This window comes from Carassius gibelio, chromosome A15, assembly GCF_023724105.1.
Source record: "Carassius gibelio isolate Cgi1373 ecotype wild population from Czech Republic chromosome A15, carGib1.2-hapl.c, whole genome shotgun sequence".
NCBI classification, from domain to species: domain Eukaryota; kingdom Metazoa; phylum Chordata; class Actinopteri; order Cypriniformes; family Cyprinidae; genus Carassius; species Carassius gibelio.
In genome coordinates, this window is record NC_068385.1 from 7,123,087 (window position 1) to 7,148,844 (window position 25,758).

Genomic DNA, 25,758 nt, shown 5'->3' on the forward strand with positions numbered 1-25,758 from the left:
AAATACCATTGCGTGTGCATTCACACTGGTGTCCTCACAGGATGTGAAGCACCCACTGTGTTCACGCTGCCACAGCTGCATAAGCTTGTTTTCTCTCTTGCCAGAAATGTTAACATACCCCATAGTGTGTGCATGCATTTTTTTTAAATGCTGTTCTCTATGTATATTTTTCTTTTCACTGTAAATACAAACACCCTTAGATCTGCACATTTTGCATTATATCTGTGAGGTCTTCCTGTCTTCTTTCCTTTGAGACACATGGACGTGTTTTATGAGCATTACTGTGCTCTCATCTTGAAATGAAATTCACACACACAAAATTTGCTAAACAGACAGAAATATTTATTTGTTCATGCAGGAAGCAAGATTATTTTTACTAGTTCATCTAAGCATAATGAATTTCCAAACAAAAGGACAGATCTTAATCACATTTGCAAGAAATGAATGCTATTGTATAAATCTTAGTTTTCTGCTGGAGGCAGACAATGTGCGTCTATGGGAGTGTTTCCTTCACCTTTACAAGCATAACACTGATTCTCACTCACACAGCGGTAGAGAGGAACGTGAGCCACGATCTGCTTAAATTTGGTCTGAAGATCTTTTTTAGTGTCAAACTTCCAGAAATTCTTGAAGACAAAAGCTTTGATTCCACTGTGTTCTTTCCAGTTCTCCAGGCCCCTTAAAATGCTGTGTCTGCCTGATGCATCCAGACACGTATCGAGACAGGGAGATTCAAATGAGAAGAAAACCGAGCAGCCGTCTTTTCTTTTATTCAATAGTTTGGTCATGGGTGAGTTGTCAGCAGGATTCAGCAGAAGAGACTCTGAATGCATGTTGTATTGCTTCTTTTTACTGATCACAACCTTTTTGGTTCCTGCAGCGATGAGTTCTGCACCTTGGTAAAGTGCTTTAGTGTCATCAGTAATAGCATTTTTCACGTTCACCGCATCCTCTTGAGTCAGGAAGTTGTTCTGTGAAGGAATGAAGTTCTGTTGACACTGATTCTTCGGCACGTTGATGGCTGTAGCATACTGACGAGGATGTTGATCTCCATCGACTCTCTTATAGCTGGAAAACAGTCAACAGGATCAGAATAGCTAAAGACACACATACATCATGTCTTCTCATTTCTCTGCTTCCTCTTTGTTGCTCTACATCCTCATTTCTTACTTTAAGAAATTCTTTAACTCTCATTTTTATTATATTTAATAGAAAACAGACTTACTTCTCCTCAATGAAGTTTATAATACGTGCAAGAGTATTGATATCCACATTGTCATCTTCAACGCTTTCTGTCCAATTGAGAAGCAGGAGCAGAAGGAGTCCACTCAGAAACACTGTGAACTTCTAAAATCACAAAACACACACAGTTCATAAATACCATGTGCATAGTTCATCAGAAACAGAAAAGTCCTCCAAACCCACTGACCTAAAAAACAAAACTATATTACATAAACTACTCTTAGTAAATCTTAGTCTTGAATGTGACTGACCATGTTTGCCGTTCCAGATCTCTAATTTCAGAGATGCTGCGTGAGTCTCCACAGAAGGAGGAGTGATAAGAAACAGATTTATTCTAAGACTGGATTTATTCTGAGACAGCCCTCTTCTTAAAAAAAAAAAAAAGGAATTACTTTCCCATTCTCAAGTTGTGGATATTTATCTACATATCATTTGAAAGCTTAAAGACTCTAGTTTTCATATCTGGTGACTATTTATTATTATTATTTTACAAAGCAGCTGTAATTTATTAATTTGCAAGAGAGTACTCATCAGAGTCAGAGAGCGAGATCTGATCTTTAAAGTAGTGATGCACATATGAAATCATGAGAAATCAGTGCAAACTGAAAAGAAATGTCTAAAAGTGTTTTGAACACAAAGAAAAAAGCAACAGAATCTCAGTTTTTACTGCAGCGTGAACTGTAACATTGGTCTAAGGTTCTCGTCGCATATCTTTTATGTGTTTTTTAGAGGTAGAATTTTAATCAAATACTGCCATACTGACCATTAATTCTTCTGAATGTGACGTCTACTTCATAATTATTGAGAAAAGTATGGAAAAACATGTTTCAGATTACACAAAAAAATATACAAAAATATTTGGAAATTGAGGCGCCTTTATATGGTTCCTGATGGGGTTTGATGGTCATCTAGTGGAAAAGCTTGGTACTACATCCAAACAAATTCTCACAGAAATGTAAAATGTAAATTTTATATAAAATATAAATATTACAATTTTTACATTTTATATTTTCATAAATTTTAACTTCCATAACTTCATAATGAGTTTAAAAACAGAACAGAAAAGAAAGGTTTCTCAAACTTACCATTGCGACTGTTTGAAATATGAAGAAGAAGACACTTGTTTTTAAAGCTGAAGTATTCTTGTTTCTCTTCTGATATGCTGATGGTTGAGAAGAAATGAGGCATTTATAAAGACCTGACTGGTTTATAATTGACAAACTCAGTGTTTAACCAGAGTGGCTGGGATTTGTGTGTGTTTGTGTGTGTGCTTCTCACTTTTGTTTAAACTGATAACCAGGTCCAGATACAGTCTGTCAACATTCTTATCTTCTATATCGGGAAATCCAGCAGAATTATCTTCCCTATCGAGAAATCTGCCAGAATTCTGTACGATAAATGTAAACATGGAAAAATTTGGTAATCATACTAACAGTAATGTACATAACCATAACTATTCATCAAATTAGTGGATGGTGCTATTAAACAAGACCTAAACAGTAAAACAATGATGACAAAAAATACTCAAAAAAGAAAAAAAAATTAAGTATTGCACCCTGTCACTGTAAACTGTCCAGTCAATCTCCTCGTCACCGTTAACGTCCTCCACATTTATTTTCTATTTAACTTCCTACAGTACTGGAGAGAAAAGAAGTAGCTCATTGATCTGCCGATCACGGGTCTTTCATGCTTAGAATGGATTGTGGGTGATTTTAGCCATTAGTGTGTGCATGGATCCACACTTCTTTCGACCTGAAATAGTAGCCTATTTTTATTAATAGTACGCCAGAAGTAGACTTCTGGCGTACTCTTTTCAATATACTATGGTTTGGGACACACTTATTATAATCTTACATACTATTTAGGATGGATAGTATGAACATTGAGATACAGCATTATTTCATCACCGTTGAGCATTTAAGTTCCACCTTATGCACTCTACAGTTTGCTTGTCTGCTTGTTGTATCGTTGCATTTTTAGATGAGGATTTTTGAACATGATCTTCATCTTTCTGTACTTCTTTCAACCTAAACGTGACACACTGGGGCCAGCTGGAAGAACATAGTCACTAAGCTAAGACAGATTCAGAATAGACCAGTCTGACTTTAAAAGTTATATCCAGCCTTGAAAAACATGACTTTTAAGCAGTGGTTTATGTAACCGGCCACTGAATGTGACTGAGAATAAGCACAAAGACAATGTTTCCCTATAGCTCTTTATTTACCTTCAGTTTCACTGAAGAGCACACATTTGACTGAAGCTGCTGTTTAACCTTTGGTTGATAGCAGCTGTGGTGTATTCCAGAAAGCAACGTTAACTTACCGTCACATACACCCTGAACTCTCGTTTGATTAACCCTAATCTTTCTCACTGAGATATGCTTGTTCCAAAAATGAGAGTTTGTTTGTTTACGGTTAACACACAACACATTCTCAACAGAGCGACGAATCGACGAGTGGATTTATTATTATTTATTTTTTGTGAGAACTGTGCTTGTGTTGATGTGCATTATTGCAACCCATAGCCTACTCTATAATAAAAGGGTAAAATAAGCATCTGGATAAATTAATAAATGGAAATGGAAAACAAGTGTTTAGCAAGCAAACTATTTTATTTGTTCTATCAAATTCTAGTAATTTTCCAAATCAATAGCACAAAAGACAGCAGATCTTAATACAGACTCACAGAACTTTTACAACTCATCTCTGGTCTTTTTTGGAGGCAGACAGTGTGCGTCTATTGGAGTGTTTCCTTCCCCTTTACAAGCATAACACTGATTCTCACTCACACAGCGGTAGAGAGGAACATGAGCAACGATCTGCTTAAATATAGTCGAAAGATTTTTTTCAAGGTCACGCTTCCAGATATTCTTGAAAACAAAAGCTTTAATTCCTCTGTGTTTTTTCCAGTTCTCCAGGCCTTTTAAAATGTTGTGGTCCCTTGACGCATTCAGACAAGAGTCAACACAGGGAGATTCAAATGTGTAGAAAACAGAGCAACCATCTTTTCTTTTATTCAATAGTTTGGTCATGGCTGAGTTGTCAGCAGGATTCAGCAGAAGAGACTCTGAATGAATGTTGTAATTCTTCTTTTTAATCACAACCTTTTTGGTTCCTGCAGCGATGAGTTCTGCACCTTGATAAAGTGCCTTTGTTTCATCATTAAGAGCATTTCTCACGTTCACCGCATCCTCTTGAGTCAGGAAGTTGATCTGTGAAGGAATGAAGTTCTGTTGACACTGATTCTTCGGCACGTTGATGGCCGTAGCATACTGACGAGGATGTTGATCTCCATCGACTCTCTTATAGCTGGAAAACAGTCAACAGGATCAGAATATGACACACTCCCATGTTTTAAATTCATGACCGTTTGACAAACGGTTTCTCTCAGTTTCCTGTTACAACTAACTCTTTGCTAACGTTTGATTTTAAGCTGCAGTGGGTAACTTTTGACGCTCTAGCGGTTAATTAACAGAACTGCTTGCGTGTTGCGGAAGGACATTGTAGCCGGAGCTACTTCTCTCTGTTTATGTCTATGAACAATCACAAAGCTAATGGGTTACTCCGCCGCGGTACCATTGAAGCTCCCGGTAAGAAACAACCAACAGCAAGAAACAGAGCAGCGGTTTTGTGTTTAAAGTATACTAAATTTATATAATAAGCGAGTACACCATTAATCAATTTTCCAAACCGTGTTTTTAGCTTGTCCTGAATCACTAGGGTACACCTATAATAAGTGTTTATATTCGGACTATTTTAGATTGCTTCGGGGATATCGCGGCGGAGTAACCCAGTACCTTTGTGATTCTTCATAGACATAAACAGAGAGAAGTAGCTCCGGCTACAATGTCCTTCCACAACACGCAAGCAGTTCTGTTTATTAACCGCTAGAGCGTCAAAAGTTCCCTACCGCAGCTTTAAGCAATAACTTGAGATGTTAATTGTTTAATAGAAAATGGAGACAGACTCACTTTTGCTCGAAGAAATCAATAATACGGGCTAGAGTACTGATGTCCACAGTCTCAACACCAGCACTTTCTGTCCAATCAGGAAGCAGAAAGAGCAGCAGGAGTGCACTCAGAAACATACTGAACTTCTAAAATCACAACAAATACATAAACACACACAGAAAAAATAAATGAATCTATAAATCCAATGTGCATCAGAAAAACTCCTACAAACCCAAAGTGAAACAAACCTACTCCCAAAATAAGTACGTATCATGTGAATCTCGTATGTGACTGACCAATGCTCTTTCTTGTTTCAAGTAAACAATGAATGAAGTGAAAGAGAAAGTAGCTTTATTCTGCACCAGCCCTCTTCTTTAAAAGACTGTAGAATCACTGACTCCCCAAATAATGGCATTGTGTTTGTATGGCTCTTTAAAATAAGTTATTACATGATATGATATATTTCAAAATGTTAATGGACTTTATGTACAGTCTGTGCAACTGAAAAAACGAAAATGTGAAGTATTGTTATCGTAGGATTGATTAAGTATTTGTAAATGATGTTTTGATGGTGGAGTTGCAGGTGTAATTACACACCAGTAGAGGGAATAATTGTGATGGAAATACATCAGCGGATATAAACTGTACAGCAGATCTGTGCATGAATAGAAAAGAGATCATGAGAGGGAAAAACTAGAAATTTAGATCAGTGTGAGTCTTAAACTGTACTTAATATTGCAGAGCCAATGGAGATTTTATTTGAATTTATTTTTCTGTTTTCTGATAGAGTTTTCTAGAGGTTTGAACATATCAATGTGTCATATCATTTAGAAAATGTTACTCAGTGAGCTGATGCACAAATTTGTGTTTCTCTGTTATGTGAGCTTAATCGAGTCAAGACACATGTTTGAGGATCAGATGAAAAACAGATCAGACTGTGGTTTTATTTTCATCTGTCTGTCTGTGTGATCAATATGTGCCGGACCTGTGAACTTTGCACTTTGACCCCTCGGATGATGGAGCAGGGTGAATGAGAGGACGCTGTTTGAAGGTTGGCACGAACAGGGCAAGACAGAGGCTCAAAAGAAGCTTCTGAGAGAGAGAGAGAAAGAGAGAGTGAAATAAAATAGCATCTGTCTCTCTGTGTTTGAGGAGGTTTTTCAGTGTTGGCTAGAGGCACAGGTGAAGCGTTTGATCAGCAGAGGAGGAACAGAGACGTGAATCATCCTGGAAAGAGTGAAGCGTTAGCTGTGACTGTAGACAGATGTGTGAGAGATCACACCCGCGTGCTAAATTCTGCTGCTTTTATGTCAAATTAATTATAATGACATACAGTTATAGTTTTTCTTAATATTTTATTGCATGTATAATTTTTCAAATATATATCTAATTTTTATTCAGTTATTTAAGCAGCATTTTAGTATTAAGTTAAACTAAATTAAAACCACAAATGGCAACCATCTGAAATAAAATATTATTAAACATTATTAAAATTAGATTTTATTATTATAATTTTCTATTTAAATTTACATTTTGTGCATTTTTATTGTGTTTATTTCATTATTTTAACTTTGTTTTTTATATATAGTTTAAGTTTTAGTTAACTATAACAACTAATTCAAAACCTAAAATTCATGCTAACCCTTAAACATTGTAACCCTTTTTTTGTTTTAAAGCCATAAATAAATTTAGCAATTGCCAATATCTGCAAAAGCGTTGAAATGAAGGCTTTGTTCCCAAATGTATATAGCTCATTGCATAAACACACAAACAAGGTTTATTATCATACAATGAATGATTTAATTACGCAAAATATCTGGAGGATACAGATATACATTCACACACACATACAAAATAAATTAATACAAAACATCCAGCGTTGTCGTGGCTGTATCATCAGGATAATTGAGCACTTTTAGTGTTTTACCATCTCTTGACGAGAAGGAAAAACATTAGGTGTTATTGGTGCAATTACAAGTGTTATTGGGGACGACCAAATTTATATTGCAGTCTTAAACATATATCAAATGCTAAAAAATAAGTCATTTTCACAGTGAGTGCACCTTTTAGCACCGCTATAGGAATTATTTCTGAGTTGTATAATCAAACAAGAATGATTTTGAATTCCCAAGTTCCCAAATACTGTATAATCTTCCAGTCGTCCCTCATTTAAAAAATAAAACAAAAATATAATTCAAGGAATGCATGAGAAAAGTTCATTGTCAGCTACAAAACATTTGTCTTTTAATCACAACACATATCTAGCTCAGCGCTGTCGTCTGGCCTCATAAGTGGCCGTGAATGTCTCGTATGTTTTTATATTGCACTTCAACATGTTTCTCAGTGAAAAACATCTCTTTCTGTTTCGATTCAGCTTGTCTTGTTGTGTTTTTTTGGTGATTGTGGATAATTCTGCTGGAAGGGCTTTTGAAGATGAGTTCAAGGGAATGTTTGAGATCTTCTCATCTGCCGGCTGTGCCATCCAGTGGTAAAGAAGTTGTATTTTTATTGCCAAGAGTTTGTATCTCTTGTCTGCATTACTCTTCTGTAGAAAACCTTCTTTCCAGGACTTTGGGACTTTATGTCAACACTCCTTTAGCTGCACGACTCGTTCAGGCGATTTCAGGCTTCAGATAATGAAAGGAATCTGGAAGAAATTCAGATGTAAAGAGCATAATTTATTAATAATGTGAAATGATTTCATATTTAATATGCATCATAGTAATATATGTTCCGATAATGTTTGCATGACTTATTGCAGCCGTTGAACTCCAAAAGAAAGCATGTGTCGTCCATTTGACACAACAATCAGTCTGAGCCTGCACTTTAAGAAGAGCTGCTGTATTTGTGCAGCGTCCATTTGATCGGAGAGTAACTGTACGAGCTGTGGATAGTGAGTTAGACAAGCACAGCTGCTTCTCATCATGATCCTGCCACAGGAGATTAGGATCCAACCATGACATTCACACACACACACACAATCAGACCTCCTCACATCACATACACTACAGCCAGCCTCTGATGTGTGTGTCAAGCCTTTTACCCTTTTATTATTTGTTCAGGTCATGAACGAACCGTATTCCGGAGTGAAATCACCTCAGTTTTGAAGTCATTCACAAAAATGAAATGATTAACTTAATGATGAGTGTAGCAACATATTCGAAGTTGTAAACACAGATACAAATACATACACAAAATATATAACTTGATGACAATTTTTCACTAATGCAATATTAGCAATCAGAGAGTAAACTGTTGTTGATTTTCCTGAAATGTTATTTTAATGTAAAATTATCATTATGCTACATTTAGAGACTTATTTTGAGATTGAATTTATTTAATTTTTTAACTGTTGCAATGAGTGATTATTTTATATATATATATATTTGTTTACATAATATATGTGTGTATAATGTGTATATTTATTATGTATATGTAAATATAAACACATGCATGTATATATTTAAGAAAAATATGTAATGTTTATATATATATAATATATGTTAATATGTTAACATTTTCAAAATACATGTGTGTGTGTGTTTATATATTCATAATAAATATACAAAGTACACATACATATATTACATAAACAATTTATTTTTTATGTAATCGCATTTAATTGACAGCACTAATATTTAGCTTTTATATATTTTAATATATAAATGTAATTCTATATAAATATATACAATATATAAATGTAACTACATAGAAATTTGTATTTATACATGTTAATAAAGTTGGTACAGTATGCGCAAAATTTTATAATACTGATCAAGCTGTTTTTAAGATCTTCTGGTATAAGCAACTTAAAGGTATTAAAACAATTTTATATTTTTATATATTTATAATTTTATATTATTATTACAATTAATTTTTACGATGTTTATTGAGTAAAAATGGTAAAAAGTTAACAGAAAATGAAGCACAGAAGACAGGTACAGTGTGCTATCAGCAAATGATGCAACCCTTAATTAAACACAGCAGTCCAGATATAAGTGCACATCACTAACTAAGACTCGCTAGCTCACTCACTCACTTGCTAAGACACAAATAAGTAACCCATGAGTCAAATAAAAGGATGAAGTGGACTGACAGTAATAATGACCTTACTTTGTCCGTACTGGCTGTACTGGTAGGGGGCGCTGTGCTCCACGCTGTAGAAGGAGGCCTGGATGTAGGTCTGTGAGTTGGGCAGGTTGGAGAGGGCAGGTAGACTGGACAGTGGCTCCATGTGCTGAGAACAGCTGCTGCTGACCGATCCACCCGAATCCAGAGCACCGCTGAGAGACGACAGAGAAAACTCAGCCTGAGTCTGAGGAGAAACTCCAGCTGGGCTTATGAGTCCCATAACCTAAAGAGAAACAGATCAGAGATATCAGCCTCGCTCAAACTAATTCACATATTTATTATATTAGTGTGTGAGATTGGGATTAGTGCATCCAGAAACACAGCGAATGCACTGAACATGAGCATGCTCCAGTCAGGACTTTTACTGCTCATATGATCCTAATACTGATCAAAAGGTCAAAATACATTGCATTTAAGATACTAAATACAACACATAGATATAATTAACCAGTGACAGTTTTGTGTATTTGATTTAATATCTATCAAATTATAAATAATTTAAAATATTAAATATTTGAATCGTAATTGAACTCTAAATGAAAATATAAATGTATGATATAGTCAGAAGCACAAAATATTTCCCTCCAAACTGAAATGTAAAATGTAATAAACATAAAAATTAACTCATTTTAATGCTTTGTTTAATATATATATATATATATATATATATATATATATATATATATATATATATATATATATATATATATATATATATATATATATATATATATATACAGTGGCGGATCTACCCGTTGGCAGCAACGAATTAAAGGTTATGGCCAATTTGAAAATTTACAAGCACGAATATTTCGTGATTCGTGATCCCGCTCCGAACTCTCGAACTGATTCAAATGATTCGCGATCCCCATAACTGACTCAAATGATTCGCGATCCCGCTACGAACTCCCGAACTGATTCGAATGATTCGCGATCCCCATAACTGACTCAAATGATTCGCGATCCCGCTACGAACTCCCGAACTGATTCGAATGATTCGCGATCGAGAAACTAACTCAAATGATTCGCGAACCCGCTTTGAACTCCCGAACTGACTGAAATGATTCACGATCCCGCTCCGAACTCCCAAACTGACTCAAATGATTTGCGATACCCAAACTGGCTCAAATGATTCGCGAACCCGCTCCGAACTCCCGAACTGACTCAAATGATTCGCGATCCTGCTACGAACTCCCGAACTGACTCAAATGATTCGCGAATCCGCTTTGAACTCCCAAACTGACTCAAATGATTCGCGAACCCGCTCCGAACTCCCGAACTGACTCAAATGATTCACGATCCCGCTCCGAACTCCCGAACTGACTCAAATGATTCGCGATCCTGCTACGAACTCCCGAACTGACTCAAATGATTCGCGAATCCGCTTTGAACTCCCAAACTGACTCAAATGATTCGCGAACCCGCTCCGAACTCCCGAACTGACTCAAATGATTCGCGATCCTGCTACGAACTCCCGAACTGACTCAAATGATTCGCGAATCCGCTTTGAACTCCCGAACTGACTCAAATGATTCGCATTACCCAAACTCTAATCATTTACAAAGAATTAATAAACTGTAATATTTTTGTTGTTGTTGTTGTTGTTGTTGCTATAAAAACAGACCTAAGCCATCAATAGCCTTTAAAATGGCTTAAAATGCATTATATAAAAAAATAATTAAGCAATAATGATTGGTTAATAATAACACTGTTAAAATACATAATGTAGGCACATACAAAATTTATGTACATGTTATTACAAATGACATGTGATTGCTACTGTTACACTTACAGGACAATCAAATCTTTGTTTAGGCTACTGACCAAACATTTAATTCATATTCACTTAATATTTCAGTTTTGGCCACTTTTTTGATGACACAGCCTTTATAATTTCTTCAACAAAAAACGTGCATATCACAACCCTTACAAAAATAAACCATGGTTTTATCATAGTAAAACTGCTTAGTTTCCTTTTGCATGATTTCTGAATGCTTGAGAATATAAAATAAATTAGAGTCATAATAAAGTTATAGCCACAGGTAAATGTCGAGAGCTACAATTTTGATTTGTAAATAATACAATTTATTCATTTAGTTTTTTATTTGATTAAAGTTCTTTTTTCACCCCTATTGTAGGTGTTTTTTTCCATCATCATATTTGAGGAACCCTTAAGGTGTTGTTATACACGTCTCTGGGAATGTGTGCTCTACTACACACACACCCACACACGCGCGTGGTGTTTTCAGCTCTTCACTATATTGACACATGATTTTGTGCCTATAATGTTGATTTTTTTTTTATTGTGCCTATAATGTTTATTTATTTATTATTATTGTCAGCTAATAAAACCTATGCTTCAGGGACCATGTTCATATAACATCTAAGGCTAAATGTAGCTCTTGACTGGTTGAGTTAGATGATGATTAACACTAAACTGTAGAAAATCAGTTGAGTCTCCCCAGCTTGAAATGTCATTGGCTATTAAAATCTTGTGTTTCTTATAATAAATTGACATATTGATAAAACTGAACCTTTTATAATGCTCTTAATAACATGTCGATGCATACTGTATGCATTAGTGAGTGTGGTGGTGCTTATGGGGTATGGTCACTTTTTCTTATATGAACTGTGATTGCATGAGATTAAGTTTGTAAATGATAGCCTGTGTCCTTTTGTAGTGTGCACATATATTTATCATCAAACTGTGATAACTGTGACTAAATTCAGTATATATACGTCTGCCATATGTTGCCACCCCTCAAAAATTCCTGCCCCCTTCTCACCACCCCATCAATATCCGCCCCTATATATATATATATATTATTCTGTATCGAATATAAGTAAGTTTCATGTAAGTACATGAGATTTTCTTCTAAACATCAAATCTGCTTTTTTTACAAGCTAATTTTACCCACAATCCCCTCAGTTTCAAAAACAGAGTTTGTATTGGTTTTCATTTAAGTTTTCATGAAAACAACAAGAGACTTGAGATACGGTATGTTGGCCTTTAGCTGTGACTGTATTTTTAAAATAACACACACACACACAAATGCAGATGCATATCTCTAGACATCTGTGACCTGCAATTGATCAGGCAAAAAAATAATTGAATTTGAGGATTGTTTAATCTGATTCTTGAACTAGAACAGAGCCAGAGGGCAGTGTCGCGTGTGTGTGTGTGTGTGTGTGTGTGTGTGTGTGTGTGTGTGTGTGTGTGTGTGTGTGTGTGTGTGTGCATTAAGGTGTGTGTACTCATTACTGTTTACTCTTGAAAACACTGTGCTGCAGTTGAGGAATGTTGCATGTGTGCTCTGGGGAGTAAAAGTTCCTGAAGCCTAATTGAATCTACCAACAGAAAGATGGCTAAAATAAACACACACTCAAGTTGCTGCACCAAATAAGCACCTTCACATAGAAACAGAGAGAGAAAAGCATGTCTCCCAGGCTACAGGATCCTATTACTCCAGTGCATTCAGTTAAAACACTGCAGCACACACACACACACACACACACACACACACGGTCACGCACATGGTCTCGCTTAAACCATTTCCAACAGAGGAGCAGGGAGTGACGTGTGCCGAATCCATGATGGAATTATGTTTCCAAAGCTCTGGAAGGTTTCCTTCATGAGTTTGAGAAAATTTAGCACTCTACTTAAAATAACAAAAATAACACCTAGTTACAAACATACTTTCTGGATATTATATAAAATAGATGTGCTGCTCAATGGCTCGAGTAGAGTTTGGCAGTGGGATGTTACACACAAAATTATTTATATTATAAATATTTTACTGTCACTTTTGATCAATTTAATGCATGCTTGCTGAATAAAAGTGTTTGTTTCTTAAAAAAAAACATAATATATATATATATATATATATATATATATATATATATATATATATATGTTACAGTGTGAAGATTAAAACATCCATCTCAATACTGCACCAGGATGCTTTGAATCTTAACAGCATTTTTCATGTATTAGCACTGTGGACGATGACACGAGAATGTGAGACTGCTCCAGACTCACTCCACACTACATTCACACACGTCAGACCTGTAATACATCGCTGTCTGTCAGGGTTCTTGAGGCTTTGGTGCGCTCCTTTAACAAATGAGAAGCATGTGGAGGTCAGTCATCTATCTCTCACACAGAGCGGTGTCAGTGTTTCTGTGTGTTCTGTGCTGCGTTTGCACGGTCCAGCGGAAAGCTAAAGACAACCGAGTGAAAAATGGCTTGTGGAATTTATCTGCGTAATGTGTTGTCTTGAAGTGTGTAATAGTTTCTACAGAAGCCAGATTCATCAAACTGACACTCACCTGTGGTTCAACAGCTGGGATCCACTGCACCGTCCACTGAGTCACTTTCAGCTGCATGCTTTTAACATTTAAGGGTTTAGCTGACTAACTAAATATCATTTATCACATTTTTTTATGCTGTTTTTAAAATCTCAAAAAATGTGCTAGGTTTAGGTTTGATCGTTCTGCCAAGAACCACAAATAATTCAGACATTTTTTTTAATTATATATAAAATAAAGAAATGGAAAAAAAATTAAATCAATTAATTTAAATAATTAAATTGTTAAATTAATAAAGATTCATATAAATAAATAAATAAATATTTCATTAAGAAGATTTTTTTTTCTTTGGATGTGTATGCATATAAGTAATTAAATGATGAAATAAATAAATACATTTTGAATTTTTCCACCAGAAAATGTTTAGATTTAAAAAAAAAAGAAATATGAATATTAAATTAAATATTCTAAACATTTATAAATATTATTCATTAAATTGCATATATTATAATTACATGAATATTCTAATATTATAAATAACTTTACATTGTTAAATATAAAAAAATGTATACTGGAAGTAATGTATATACATATGAAATATCAGGTATAAATTTTCAGATTTTCATTGCATGAAAGAAAAACTTTAAGTGATTTTATCATACACAGACACAATTTTTAAGCATCCTGGAAACACTTTTAAAACATGAACATGATTTTATGTTAAATGTGCATTTGTGATGCTGAACACTTGTCTAGACTTCCATGATAATTGTGTTCCTGTATGCAAAATGAGGGACAAGTTGACATTTGAGGCTTTACTCAGTTTAAACTTCAGATTCATGTGACAAACAAAGCCTGACAACTCACTATCTAAAAACTGAGCATTCTTAGAAATTACATTCAGCCGTTTAAACAACTGAAAGTCTTAATTACCTGAGAAGACAGTCCATTGTTAATGGCAGAGTTGGCGTGACTGTTATGAGGTCCAAATGTATGTGAATATCCTGCATAACCATGGCGACTGGAGAGACAGTAGGAAGCCCCGCCCTCTGGCCCCGCCCCTCCAGAAGTCTGATGGCCTGCAGGCAGCGGATGAGGTCTGTGGACAGGACTCGAATCTGAGAACACATACAGTTATTAATAGAATCTATCCAGAAAGATTTGATATGGCAAAGTGGATGTGAATCCGACATGTTTACCTTGAGAAAGGCCAGTGGGTGGGTACGTGCTCTCTGACAGCTGATACGGGGAGAGACTGGACATCGCCGCATGTGAAAAACCACCGGGGGTCAGGTGATTGAACGGCATGAGCTGATTGGCTCCCGCTTGCTTCCTCCAGCGAGCTCGTCTGTTACTGAACCACACCTGAGAAAAGACACATGTAGGAGTGTAATGAAATAGTTTTGGATTCTGTCTGTTGTTTCGGCAGGTGTATGGGGTGTGTCTGTACCTGCACTCGTGCCTCAGTGAGTCTGGCTCTCTGAGCGAGCTCTTCTCTGGTGTAGATATCAGGGTAATGTGTGCGTTCGAAAGCTGTCTCCAGCTCCTCCAGCTGTTCGGCTGTGAACGTCGTCCGACTGCGACGCTGTTTCCTTTTCAGCGGCAGATCGGGCTCCGATTCCACATCTGAACCTTCATCAGATGGACTCGCTGAAACACACACACATGCAAAGAATGAAATTTGAATTTTTATACATTATACACACACACACAAACACACATTATAGGTATATATATATATATATATATATATATATATATATATATATATATATATATATATATATATACATACACACACAGTATATATAATGAATAAATATACATATATAGAAAGTAATAAATAAATATTTTACGTTTACTTTTATTTTATGTTTTTTTCTAGTATTTTGGAAACTGAAATATCACTGAAACACAGATGCATTTTTTGCATAATGTAATTAAGATATAAAAATGTTATTTTTATGCGGTTTATTTAGAATATTGGATTATGTAGATATTATTTTTATACATTATATAATTTCCTAAATATCTAAATATGTACTATAAATATAATTTAAGAAAATAAAATATCTGAAATATGTATATTTTAAGATTTTGAATATATTTTTAACTGTATTTTATTTTATATATATATATATATATATATATATATATATATATATGTAAAATGTAAGAAATATATTGTATATTACATAATGTTCATACATGGTTATATAATTTTATATAGATTAAAAATTCAATGCTCTATCTCTTCAAAAGTATCAAAACTCTTCGGTCTCTTCAAATCCAATTTTTAAAAATACATAAACATTATTGAAAAACATATGCGCATATGTGTGTTTAATAATTTGTAATTGTTTATTTTTTTAATTGGATTAGGTTTTGTCTAGTATTTTGGAAACAGTAGTGGGTAATGGCAAATCCCCACTAAAACAATTGTTAGTGTCATAAACCTAATGTAGAAAATACACACAAAAATGAACAAGCAGAAGCACAGAATATGCTTTTCAATTTGTAGAAGAACCAAAACGTTTTCGCAGCTTTTACTTATTTTTAATAATACAGTGTTTTTGTGGAGAGCTTCTTCACATCTTTTCTTGAAACGCTTCAGACCCAGGTTTATTTATGTGTCACACAGTAATTCCTTGTCTGTAATAAAACGGTAGTTCAAGTGCTCAATCTCTTCAAAATCCCTTTTAGAAATAGTGCAGAAGCACCTGAATCTTGGGATGTGGACAGTGCTCTGAATAATGATCCTCTGTGGGGTTTCTTTTGCTGTGCACTCACATAAACAACTTTCAAGGAATGGTTCAACCAAAGCTTTCTCATCAGATACCGTGAAACACAAAAGAAAGCATGCAAGATTCTGTTTATTTTAGGATGAAAGCGATAATCTGTGATTATTAAATTTAGTAATGTTTTGTTATTTATATGTAATCTAACCCTTAAATAAACACTTAGGTTTTGTTGGTGTAACCTAATGCATTTAGGGTGAATTTAAAGTATATATTAAGTTTTTATATTATATTATACAATATTTTTTACTACATTTTAGGTTAATGCTCAACTAGGTGGCTGTGATCTTCTGGGCTGATTTGTAATAATTTTTTTATTATGTTTGTCTGTGTAAATATGCTCTAGACATGACTGATCCTAAATAGCTTTGGTTCTCACATCATTAAGAGGGATCGCAAGGTGGCAAGTTAAAAAATGCAATCTCAAATGAGATTTGACACCAGAATCAGTGAAGAACGATTATGAATTTGTGAATCTAAGAAAATATTAAATACAGTGCACATGGACTACTTTGCGTTTATGATGCTGTCTGTCTATTTAGGCATTTTGACTGCTTTGTCAAACCAAGTTTCAAAAATTGAGATTTGAGACCAGAGGAGATTGAACAATGACACCAAGTTCTTCACAAAAAATCTTCAGGAGACTTGAAATGTAGTTGCATGAACTACTTTTGATACTTTTATTTTGCTTTTTGTCATTTTAGGAACTTGCCAACTGTATGGAAAAAAAAATATTGGAACATAAGGGTGAGTAAATGGTGCCAGTGTTCATTTTTGACATCTGATGATGTGGTAGCAAATAAGCAAGCATTTCATTTTTATATTTTTGATGACTGAATGAGAATCAAGGCAAGTGAATAAACAGAACCAAAGAGTAAACAGTTTAATTCAGGCAGAAGAATACAGACCACAGGCTTCTAAACACACGCACAATCAAAACCCAAACGTCATGGAAATGAGGGATCTAGAGATATTCTGCCTTCTGTAAATACACAGAGTGTGTATGTGTGTGCTTTCAGGGCTTTGGCATGTAAAGTTAGCGTGTAGTGTGCATGAGTATGTGTTTTAAGATATTTTAGCCCTCCGCTATGTAAACGGTGCGGTCACTAAAAGCACCTCCATCTGCCATTTCTCTTGACCTCTGATCCCTCGTCGCTTAAATTCAATATTCAGAGGCGAAATATCACCCTGAGCCCATTCACCTCATGCATTCAAGTACACAGAATCCACCTAAGGAGTTTCATTAATACTGCAGGACAGCGAGCGCATATCCAGCAGCATTTGGTTCGGGTCAGGATAAAACCATATGTGCATGTGTAGAGTTAGTCTGTGTGTGTGAGAGAGAGCGATTCTCTTGGGGGCAGGTAATGAAGAGAGCTAATTGAGCCAATGATATGACGGCCAAAAAAGAAAGACAAAGACATACACAAAAGAAAGCTTGGGAACTAATGCAGCGTCTCGCCTTTTCAGCGCCGAGGTTGGCTGAGTGACTGCCCGTCCACATTAAGCAGTACATAGAGAACTAACAGATGCCGGAGACAGAAAGGATGAGTGACAGCTCGTGGGCCCATCTGCCCCCCAGCGTTTAGGAACAGAGAGAAACAGAGGGAGGACTTGACTTGCTAAAGAGCAACTGTGACCCTCGCAGCTGCCCTCAAACAACCACACGTTCCAGCTCTGAACCAAATGTGCTCTTCATCTGTTTAGCTTCTTTTGCTTTGCTCTCGAGTCACTTTTGATATGTTTTTTGGTTGTGCGGCTTTTGGTAAAGAAGCTAGAGTGCGAAACAGCATGTTTAACTAAAAACATTTAATGGTGCATGATATGGCTTCATGACACTTGGCTTCAAGTAATTAATTAGAGATTATTATTTTGCATTTTTAATCCAAGTTTCTGCAAAAATGTGTTATCTTATACTACCGTTCAAAAGTTAAATTAAATACGTTTATTCAGCCAAAGATGCATTAAATTGATCAAAAGTACAGTAAAGACTCAAATTGCATATTATACACTTACTACAGAAAAAGCACTAGATTAATATGCTAGTATTTACATAGTGAGTAGTTGGTGCCTTTATGGTGAAGGGAGTAGAGTTAAAACAGGAAGTTGTCACTTGTCACTCTAAACATACACCAGAGTGACCTTTGACCACTGAGATCAAACAAATGACAAATGAAAACACATATTCAGACAAATGTTTGTAAACAATACACCATATTTTTTTAAACAAGCTCAGCAAGAAACTGCACTTTGTGACTGTGATTAGGTGAGTTGATTCATGTTTTCATTCTTAAGTCTTATAAGCTCACTTATCAACTATCCAATAAAAAAAGCAACCTCCCTGAACTCTCTCAGTGTTGTTTTCGTGCTGTCTGTGTCCTAACTGACATGCACACTGTAGTTTTGCCTTCAGGCTTCACAGATTCCTAAGTCTGCTGACCCTGACACTGTGCGCTGGACACAATGGAGACAGTTTTGTTTGGGGGATTTCCCATAATTGTCCACCCAACTGTACTCCTCTTGCTGTCTGTCACACTCTGTGTGGATGCAAAGTATGCTTTAATATTTCAATTTCCAACAAAATACTCCTCTTTAGCAATCATTTCACTCATTTTTTATTCCTAACCCAAGACCAGATTTGCACCTGTTACTCCTCCTCCAGATTTTAAGGCCAGGCTTCATCTAGCCAAGTTTGCATTGACAAAGTTTCCTTTTGTGGAGTTGGATTTGGTGGTGCATTTGTGTTTTTGTGCTTGTGTTTGTTTGTTGAATTACGACGCGCTGACTGCACACACTATGGTGCCACACAAACATCCCACACTGGGCCAGTTGGCACAGTTTATGTATGCATGTGTACGTGTTTGCATCCATGCGTGTGTTTGCATGTTTGTGCATATGCATATGTTTGGCGGCATGTGCATATATGCATATTATAGTAGTATCAATCATTTTACACTTTTCTAAATATGTTTCTCAAAATGATTTTCTGTTTGAGCATACTAAATATATCTGTTCCACCAGGACACATTGCATGCCAGGAAGCGAACAGGGAACATTCTCAGAAATTTGTGCAATGTTCTGGCAAGGTCTCTAGAAGTTATGAACAAAAATGATTTCTGTTATGTTAACAGAACATTGGTCTTTATTAATATTTTCAGTCAAAAACATTATTTATGCATACGTTTTTTTATCTAGTTGCATGTTTGTTTAACATTTTTAAATGTTACTATTTAAATGTTATTACTTTCAGATGGATCAGAGAACATTAAAAGGTTACCTTCTTATAATGTTTGCAGAATGATAAAGTGGAACGTTCTCTTCATGTTTTTTTGCATAAAAAATGTTTAAGCATAAAAATAAAATAAAAATGTTTGTTTTAGAATAGAGAACGTTCAGAAATATAATTTTAATAGTTTAACGGGGGAAACATTCCCATAATTTTTGTGAAATGTTAAAATAGAACTTAATAGATTTTTTTTTTTTTTTTTTATGAGAGAGAACATTTAAAAATTGTGTTTTAATATTGGGAACATTAGAAAAATGTTTAAAAAACATATTTTTGTTCGCTGGGATAAGAGGAGGGACAGCAACAGCCAGGTGTCATAAGACTCCCTGCAGTCTTAAAGATGATATATGGAGACAGTATGAAGGAAAGGGTTCAAAAGAAGGGTGTAAATACTGAACTCAACTTGCCTGTCTGTGTCTCCCAGAAAAGGAGGGGCGGTGGGAATAGAAGGGACTGACAACGGCCCACAGATATCAACCGAAAATGTGCCCCAGGCCAAGAGAGGTAGAACAGGGCATGAGGAGGACAGAGGAGAAAAAGAGCAAGGCATGTTTGACTCATTGACAAGATGAAAGTGAAGTTCAAATAAAGAGCCTGATTTAAACGGCTCGGGCAACTCGTCATTCTTGGATCGTGAGACGGGCAAAGCGTGACGGACTGACTTTGTGGCAGCGCACATGACGAGAGGCTTGCCCCCATTGTGACCGCCGCTCCGGGCCATGAAGTAACAGCCTAGGAGAACACTGGTCCCTTTTGATGGAACAGCCTTTAATAAACTCCCATCACCGTTAAGAGTGACGCTGCATCCCAATCAGTATTATTTAGGGAGCTGAAGTGGTGTTAGCAGGGCATTAGAGGCGGTCAAATAACGTTCACCTTAATTAGTCACGCAGGGACAGACTGTTAGCTCATTAAATATCATTACAGAACAGCAAAACATCAGTCACTTCTGCTATCGGCCAATAGACAGCAAGAGGGCAAAAATAGACTCTCTACCACTGTTCTTCATCAACTTTTGTTCCTTTTGATTCCTCTGAGGCCTCTATGCACAGAAATGCTATGATATCCTTTCTTAATTCATTGTGTTGTCATATTTTAATATTTAGGATAATTTCTCCTTCAGAGAACAGAAAAGAAAGGTCATGTTGGTTTGCAATGACAGGAAAGTGAGTTTTTTTTTAACCCTTTTTTATGGATTATCTACATAACTTAGGCTATATTTTCTCTTTTTTACTATTTTAAGTGAAATGTAGAACTCCATTTAAGATCATCATTGACTCTGCAGAATGAATCTATCATTGTGGCCACATTAAACAGATTTCCAACATGTTTGGTGGCTTTTTTCTCCCCCTTCCCTCATGCCTGTTGCATTATACTTATTAATATACTTAAGATTTATTATTGGTTATTGATCATCAGTAAATCTATCTCATCATTAATGCAAATAAATTAGTTAATACATTAGAAATATTACAAGTCAATGCACCACATTTTTCTTTATATTTCTGCGTTATAAACTACTAATCAAACGTTTGGGCTCCTCTTTGCATATAATGAATTCATAAAGTCATACAAATAACAAAGTCATCGAAACTATGAAATAGCACAAATTAAAAATGCCAATTATGCACTGACCAAGAAACTTTAAACGAATGAAAACAGCCAACTTCATAAAGTGCATCCTGTGATACTTCTAGAGACTTGTTGCCCTGCTGTCCTTCATTATCCAGTCTGTTCATTTTAAAAAAAAAAAGAAAGAAAGAAAGAATTTTGCTTAAAAATTCATACTTGGAAACAATTTATATTAATGCATAAAGCTTTACAAGCATTTTCAAGCACACCTTTCAAAAGATTGCTTTTGTCTGGTAGTGTAGGCTAATTTTTTCCTTTTGCTATGGCTTTAATGACTCTCTCATTGAAACACTCATTAAAAGTGTGCATCACCATTATAGGCCCCAAGGGTTTCAAGCCATATAAATATTCATAAAAAAATCCAACAACTCCAGATCAGTCACAGTTATTTCTACAACCTGTTAAAGAGTTTGTAGGATCCACTCACATCTGTCTGCAAGAATCCCCTCGATGCTGTGTCCGCTCCTGCGCGCGTGTTCTTCCTGCTCGCGCTTCTCCTCCTCCTCTTCATCCTCCTCCTCTTCCTCGTCACCTCCTGCCCCACATCTGCCTCTCACTGGACAAGAGTTGATCCGAATGTATAAGTGCTCTTAATATGTTTTATAGTTTTTAATATAGGAATGTGCATTTCAATTCTATACATTTCATTTCCAAACGTTACAGTCATCACAAAGGTTAGATGACAAGTGGTTAAAAGCCAATAGAAACGCATTGTTTATTGCTGTATTTACTATACATGTTATGCATATCACAAAAAATGAAAAAAGTTGACTAATAACTGTAAATTCAAAAGTTTTTTTTTTTTTTTTAACACTGTAGTAATATATATTTTCTTCATGTTTGACGCATACCTGAGGGTACGTTTTTCCGTTCACAAATTCCCTCTTTGAGCAATTTATCCTGAATTTCCCAACTGAATATTCCAGGTTTTTCCCGTTTATATCCCTCAACGGGCTTCTCCACATCTGGAGATGTAGTCTGTTAAAAATAATAAGAATAAAATAAAAACAGTCAACAAGGTGCCTGATTCAATTGAAAGACTCTTATTTCAAATTCATGTTGATTCTTGTTGTCGGTCAGTCATCGACCTTGGAAAAATATCCTCATGCCCAGCTGCTCAGATGGATCCGCACTTCCAGACCTCTCTAGGGCCTCACCTTGGATTTAGTCCCGCCGATGGCTCCAGGCCGGATGGATCCAGTCTCCTGGTACCTGCACAGGATTTTGGAGACGCAGCCGTGAGAGACCCTGAGCTGGCGGGATATGACGCAGGGCCGGATCCCGTGATGGGCCATCTCCACTATCTTATGTCGAATGTGGTTCGGGAGAGGCCGGCCGTTGATGAAAACTCCTCCGAGCTGGTTGACTCGACCCTGACCCATCGGAGTTGACACTGCTTCGAAGCCAACTCAAATTATGACAGTGGAGAGGTAACATAATTGCAGAAACATGACAGAAAGCAAAAAATAATAATGCTGCATAATAACTATTCCTAAATGACTTTAGCGTGCTTCTGGTGTAAGACCATTAAAGTTAAAATACCATGTGCCTTTAATTCGCTGACAAATTCATGTATTTCTAAACACATAAAAACAACAACACAATAAACCGTCATATAGCCCAATTGCTGCTTTAAATTGTAAGTAAACTAAAATGTAAGATAAAGTTATTTGAAATGAATGACTGATTGAGAAACACTGAACTCATGCAATCGAGTAGAAACTAAAGGATTTTTTTGCGGCAGAGGAAAATAAAATAATGAAGAACATGAATGATGCCGATTAAAACAACCTTTTTAACAGTAAAACTTTTTTAAAGAACTGTTTTTCATCTAAGAACCTGAAGCACAATATATCACTGAAGAACATTTATTTTTCAAGAATTCTAAGAAGTAATTAATACAATGTAGGCTAACAACAGTTAACAAATTTTAATACTGTAATAAAATATTTACATTTTAACAAAAATGTACTTGCTAAATTACAAACAAAACTTTTTTGGGGGAGAAATAACATCACCGTTTTCAGTTGTTAGACAACTCATGCAACCATGCAACCCAGATACCAAAAATAGTTCACACTTTGCCTCACATTTCCAATATATAATTACATAATTGTATTGTGCATATTTAATGTAATATTTTACCCTCCATCGGGAAGCCACTGCGGGGGTAGTTTTGGGAGAGAGTTGGACGCATCATCCCGGGAACGCTCCCTGCCAAGCCGCTCATGCTCCAGAGCAGTGGGGTCAATAAAAGTGCTCTTTTGCAGGCTCAAAAAATCATGTAAATATTCCACGATTAAAAACAAAAATTATAAACTCCGATTATCTTTTTGTAGCCCTCCAGGAAAAGCAGAAAAATAAGTACTAAAGGATGAAAATAAATGTTATTAATCAAATTGCGTCTCTTCTCTTTTGTATTCCTTGATCATTGTTTTCATCATGTGACGAGAATTATAATCGCAGCGCTATTGTTATTATCAGACGTTTAGGATGAGCGCGAGTTCTCGAACTACTAAGAGTTTGCAGAGTCCCTCTTGTCTATTACTCGAACATCGCGCTCTGATTGGCCCACAGGATCCCGTAACCGAGAGCTGATTGGTCAAAGGAGTACTTTGCTCTCAACGTTCCAAAGTGGAAGTCGATTTCAGAGACTGATCTGAGATAGTGGCTTGCTGTAGATGCATGATGATGTATAATCACATTATACTAATATGTACATATAAGACAGGCATGTAAACACTATCCTAAATAAAATATAGAATTATAATATCGTTACAAGTTTTAATATAACTAATAATAATAATAATAATAATAATAATAATAATAATAATAATGACCGTGCAAAAATAATTTAATAATACAACAAATCAAAGACTCAAAACTGAAAAGACAGAATGAATCAATTTAAATGAACAAAAAAGTTATTCAATAAAAAGATTGACTGTTATTTAACACTCTCCGACTCATCCACACACACACACACACACACACAGTGACTTCAATGACATGTGGCTCTTTTGTTGGACTAAAAAGAAACTTCAAATGTTTTTTTTCTGCCTGCGCGCGGGGACAATGGGGCGCACGCGGGAGGGAAACACGCGGGGCAAACGAGGGTCCTTTCACGTGCAAAGCACCAGATTATTCTCTCTTACTTAAAAAGTTAAATCAACGCCAAAGATGTCGGACCCTGGAGACACCGACCCGACTATTTAATGGTTAACACTGAATGTGTGTGTGTGTGTGTTTATTAATGATATTCTATCCGATGCATTAATTGCATTATGCGTGTAAGATTAATATGGGCGACTTATAGGCTATTGCATGTCTGTTTATATCTGCTGTACGTCATCTTTCTACTTTTAAACACAGAAGATGATTATTCACACATCAAGTTTCATTCATTCTTAAAACAAAAATCACACAGAATATAATTATTTTCTAAATTATATAATTATAATCATAATACATTTTCTTACTTTAAACTTTTGAAAAGTAGCCTATAATCTATATATTAATGTGATGTGACACATCTAAAGTAGCCTACATTTATTAAGAATAGGCTAAATAGTTTCTTTTTTTATGATACATATTTTGTAGGATTTATTCAGCATTAAATTCAAAAACAGAAGGTGATTGGTTAAAAAGCAGAACAGGCTGCTGAATGATGCATGTTCAGTCTTCTGAAACACCGGATCCGCGTGTCGAATCCATTTTTGGGGAACAGATCTCGAGCAGAGGTGCGCTCTGATGGGAGTTAAATCAGTTTTATTATCAAAAGGGTCAAATATCAGTATTCTCTAACCAAATAGTGTCAAAATAATTTGAATCGGCTTTACAGTATGCATGCAAACGTTATAAAAAGTTTTAAATGTATGCAATCAAATTTTTTTTGAATAGAGTTAACTGAGATCCCCTTATAACATACACTTATGTTGAGAATTTTTGGTCAAATCTACCAGTACATTTTTTTAGGTTTGCTAGTGATGTCAGAGAAAGAAAAATGTTTAAACCTGTACAGGAATGTAGCTAGAATTCACCAACATCATTTGAATGAACTTCCTGAACAGTGCATATGTTGTTTGTGTCATTTGTCTTGTGGTCAGTCTTGTCCAGCCTGAGGAGGGTCAGCACCCCTTTAACCTCAATTAGACGGGGTTCACTCAGAGAAAACATAAATCCTCCCCAAAGACAACTTTAGAATAAAATCATCTGTCCTGCATTAACTGGCACAAAACATCCATGAGCTCCAGAAGGACAACACTGTTGAGATACCCTGGCCTCCTGAAAACATGTATCATTCATTGTCATGCTGTGTAATAATCCAATTTTGAAGAAAGATCATTACAGGTCAACTTCATTGTAGGCTATAGCTGAATAAAATTACAATCTCAAACTTGGCCCTCACGTTT

The 25,758-nt window shown here is 35.7% G+C and overlaps 3 protein-coding genes across 5 annotated transcripts; all 3 read right to left on the reverse strand.

Annotated features, from left to right (window-relative positions):
- Positions 1-320: 320 nt before the first annotated feature.
- Positions 321-2,399, reverse strand: LOC128029053 (uncharacterized). The gene is made up of 3 exons (XM_052616525.1): positions 2,328-2,399; positions 1,226-1,347; positions 321-1,068 (listed from the first exon to the last, which is right to left on the reverse strand). The coding sequence occupies exons 1-3, from the start codon at positions 2,328-2,330 to the stop codon at positions 462-464; spliced, it is 732 nt and encodes a 243-aa protein (XP_052472485.1). The 5' UTR covers positions 2,331-2,399; the 3' UTR covers positions 321-461.
- Positions 2,400-3,834: 1,435 nt separating this feature from the next.
- On the reverse strand, positions 3,835-5,537 carry LOC128029050 (uncharacterized). Of its 3 annotated transcripts, none has more exons than XM_052616522.1 (3): positions 5,444-5,537; positions 5,213-5,337; positions 3,835-4,550 (listed from the first exon to the last, which is right to left on the reverse strand). In XM_052616522.1, exons 2-3 carry the CDS (start codon positions 5,326-5,328, stop codon positions 3,935-3,937), a joined length of 732 nt encoding a protein of 243 aa, XP_052472482.1. In that variant the 5' UTR covers positions 5,329-5,337; positions 5,444-5,537; the 3' UTR covers positions 3,835-3,934. The 3 variants fall into 3 exon arrangements, with proteins under 3 accessions (XP_052472482.1, XP_052472483.1, XP_052472481.1); XM_052616523.1 differs by having other exon boundaries at positions 5,440-5,531; XM_052616521.1 differs by having other exon boundaries at positions 5,424-5,523.
- Positions 5,538-7,006: 1,469 nt separating this feature from the next.
- On the reverse strand, positions 7,007-23,844 carry LOC128029057 (paired box protein Pax-3-A-like). The gene is made up of 9 exons (XM_052616530.1): positions 23,492-23,844; positions 22,504-22,739; positions 22,198-22,324; positions 21,774-21,935; positions 15,081-15,280; positions 14,830-14,995; positions 14,564-14,748; positions 9,305-9,545; positions 7,007-7,838 (listed from the first exon to the last, which is right to left on the reverse strand). Exons 1-9 carry the CDS (start codon positions 23,574-23,576, stop codon positions 7,804-7,806), a joined length of 1,437 nt encoding a protein of 478 aa, XP_052472490.1. The 5' UTR covers positions 23,577-23,844; the 3' UTR covers positions 7,007-7,803.
- Between the last annotated feature and the right edge of the window lie 1,914 nt (positions 23,845-25,758).

What these genes read in the sequence shown, in the direction of transcription:
- LOC128029053 (XM_052616525.1), bottom strand. An exon ending in ATAAACTTCATTGAGGAGAA is followed by an intron (nt 1,069 to 1,225) that starts GTAAGTCTGTTT and finishes ACTGTTTTCCAG; the next exon opens with CTATAAGAGAGTCGATGGAG.
- LOC128029050 (XM_052616521.1), bottom strand. Translation starts at nt 5,465, where the DNA reads ATGATACGTACTTATTTTGGGAGTAGGTTTGTTTCACTTTGG. An exon ending in GTAGGTTTGTTTCACTTTGG is followed by an intron (nt 5,338 to 5,423) that starts GTTTGTAGGAGT and finishes TTGTGATTTTAG; the next exon opens with AAGTTCAGTATGTTTCTGAG. An exon ending in ATTGATTTCTTCGAGCAAAA is followed by an intron (nt 4,551 to 5,212) that starts GTGAGTCTGTCT and finishes ACTGTTTTCCAG; the next exon opens with CTATAAGAGAGTCGATGGAG.
- LOC128029057 (XM_052616530.1), bottom strand. Translation starts at nt 23,576, where the DNA reads ATGAGCGGCTTGGCAGGGAGCGTTCCCGGGATGATGCGTCCAACTCTC. An exon ending in GGGGATTCTTGCAGACAGAT is followed by an intron (nt 15,281 to 21,773) that starts GTGAGTGGATCC and finishes TGTGTGTTTCAG; the next exon opens with CGAGTCCATCTGATGAAGGT. An exon ending in ACAATGGACTGTCTTCTCAG is followed by an intron (nt 9,546 to 14,563) that starts GTAATTAAGACT and finishes GTTTCTCTTTAG; the next exon opens with GTTATGGGACTCATAAGCCC.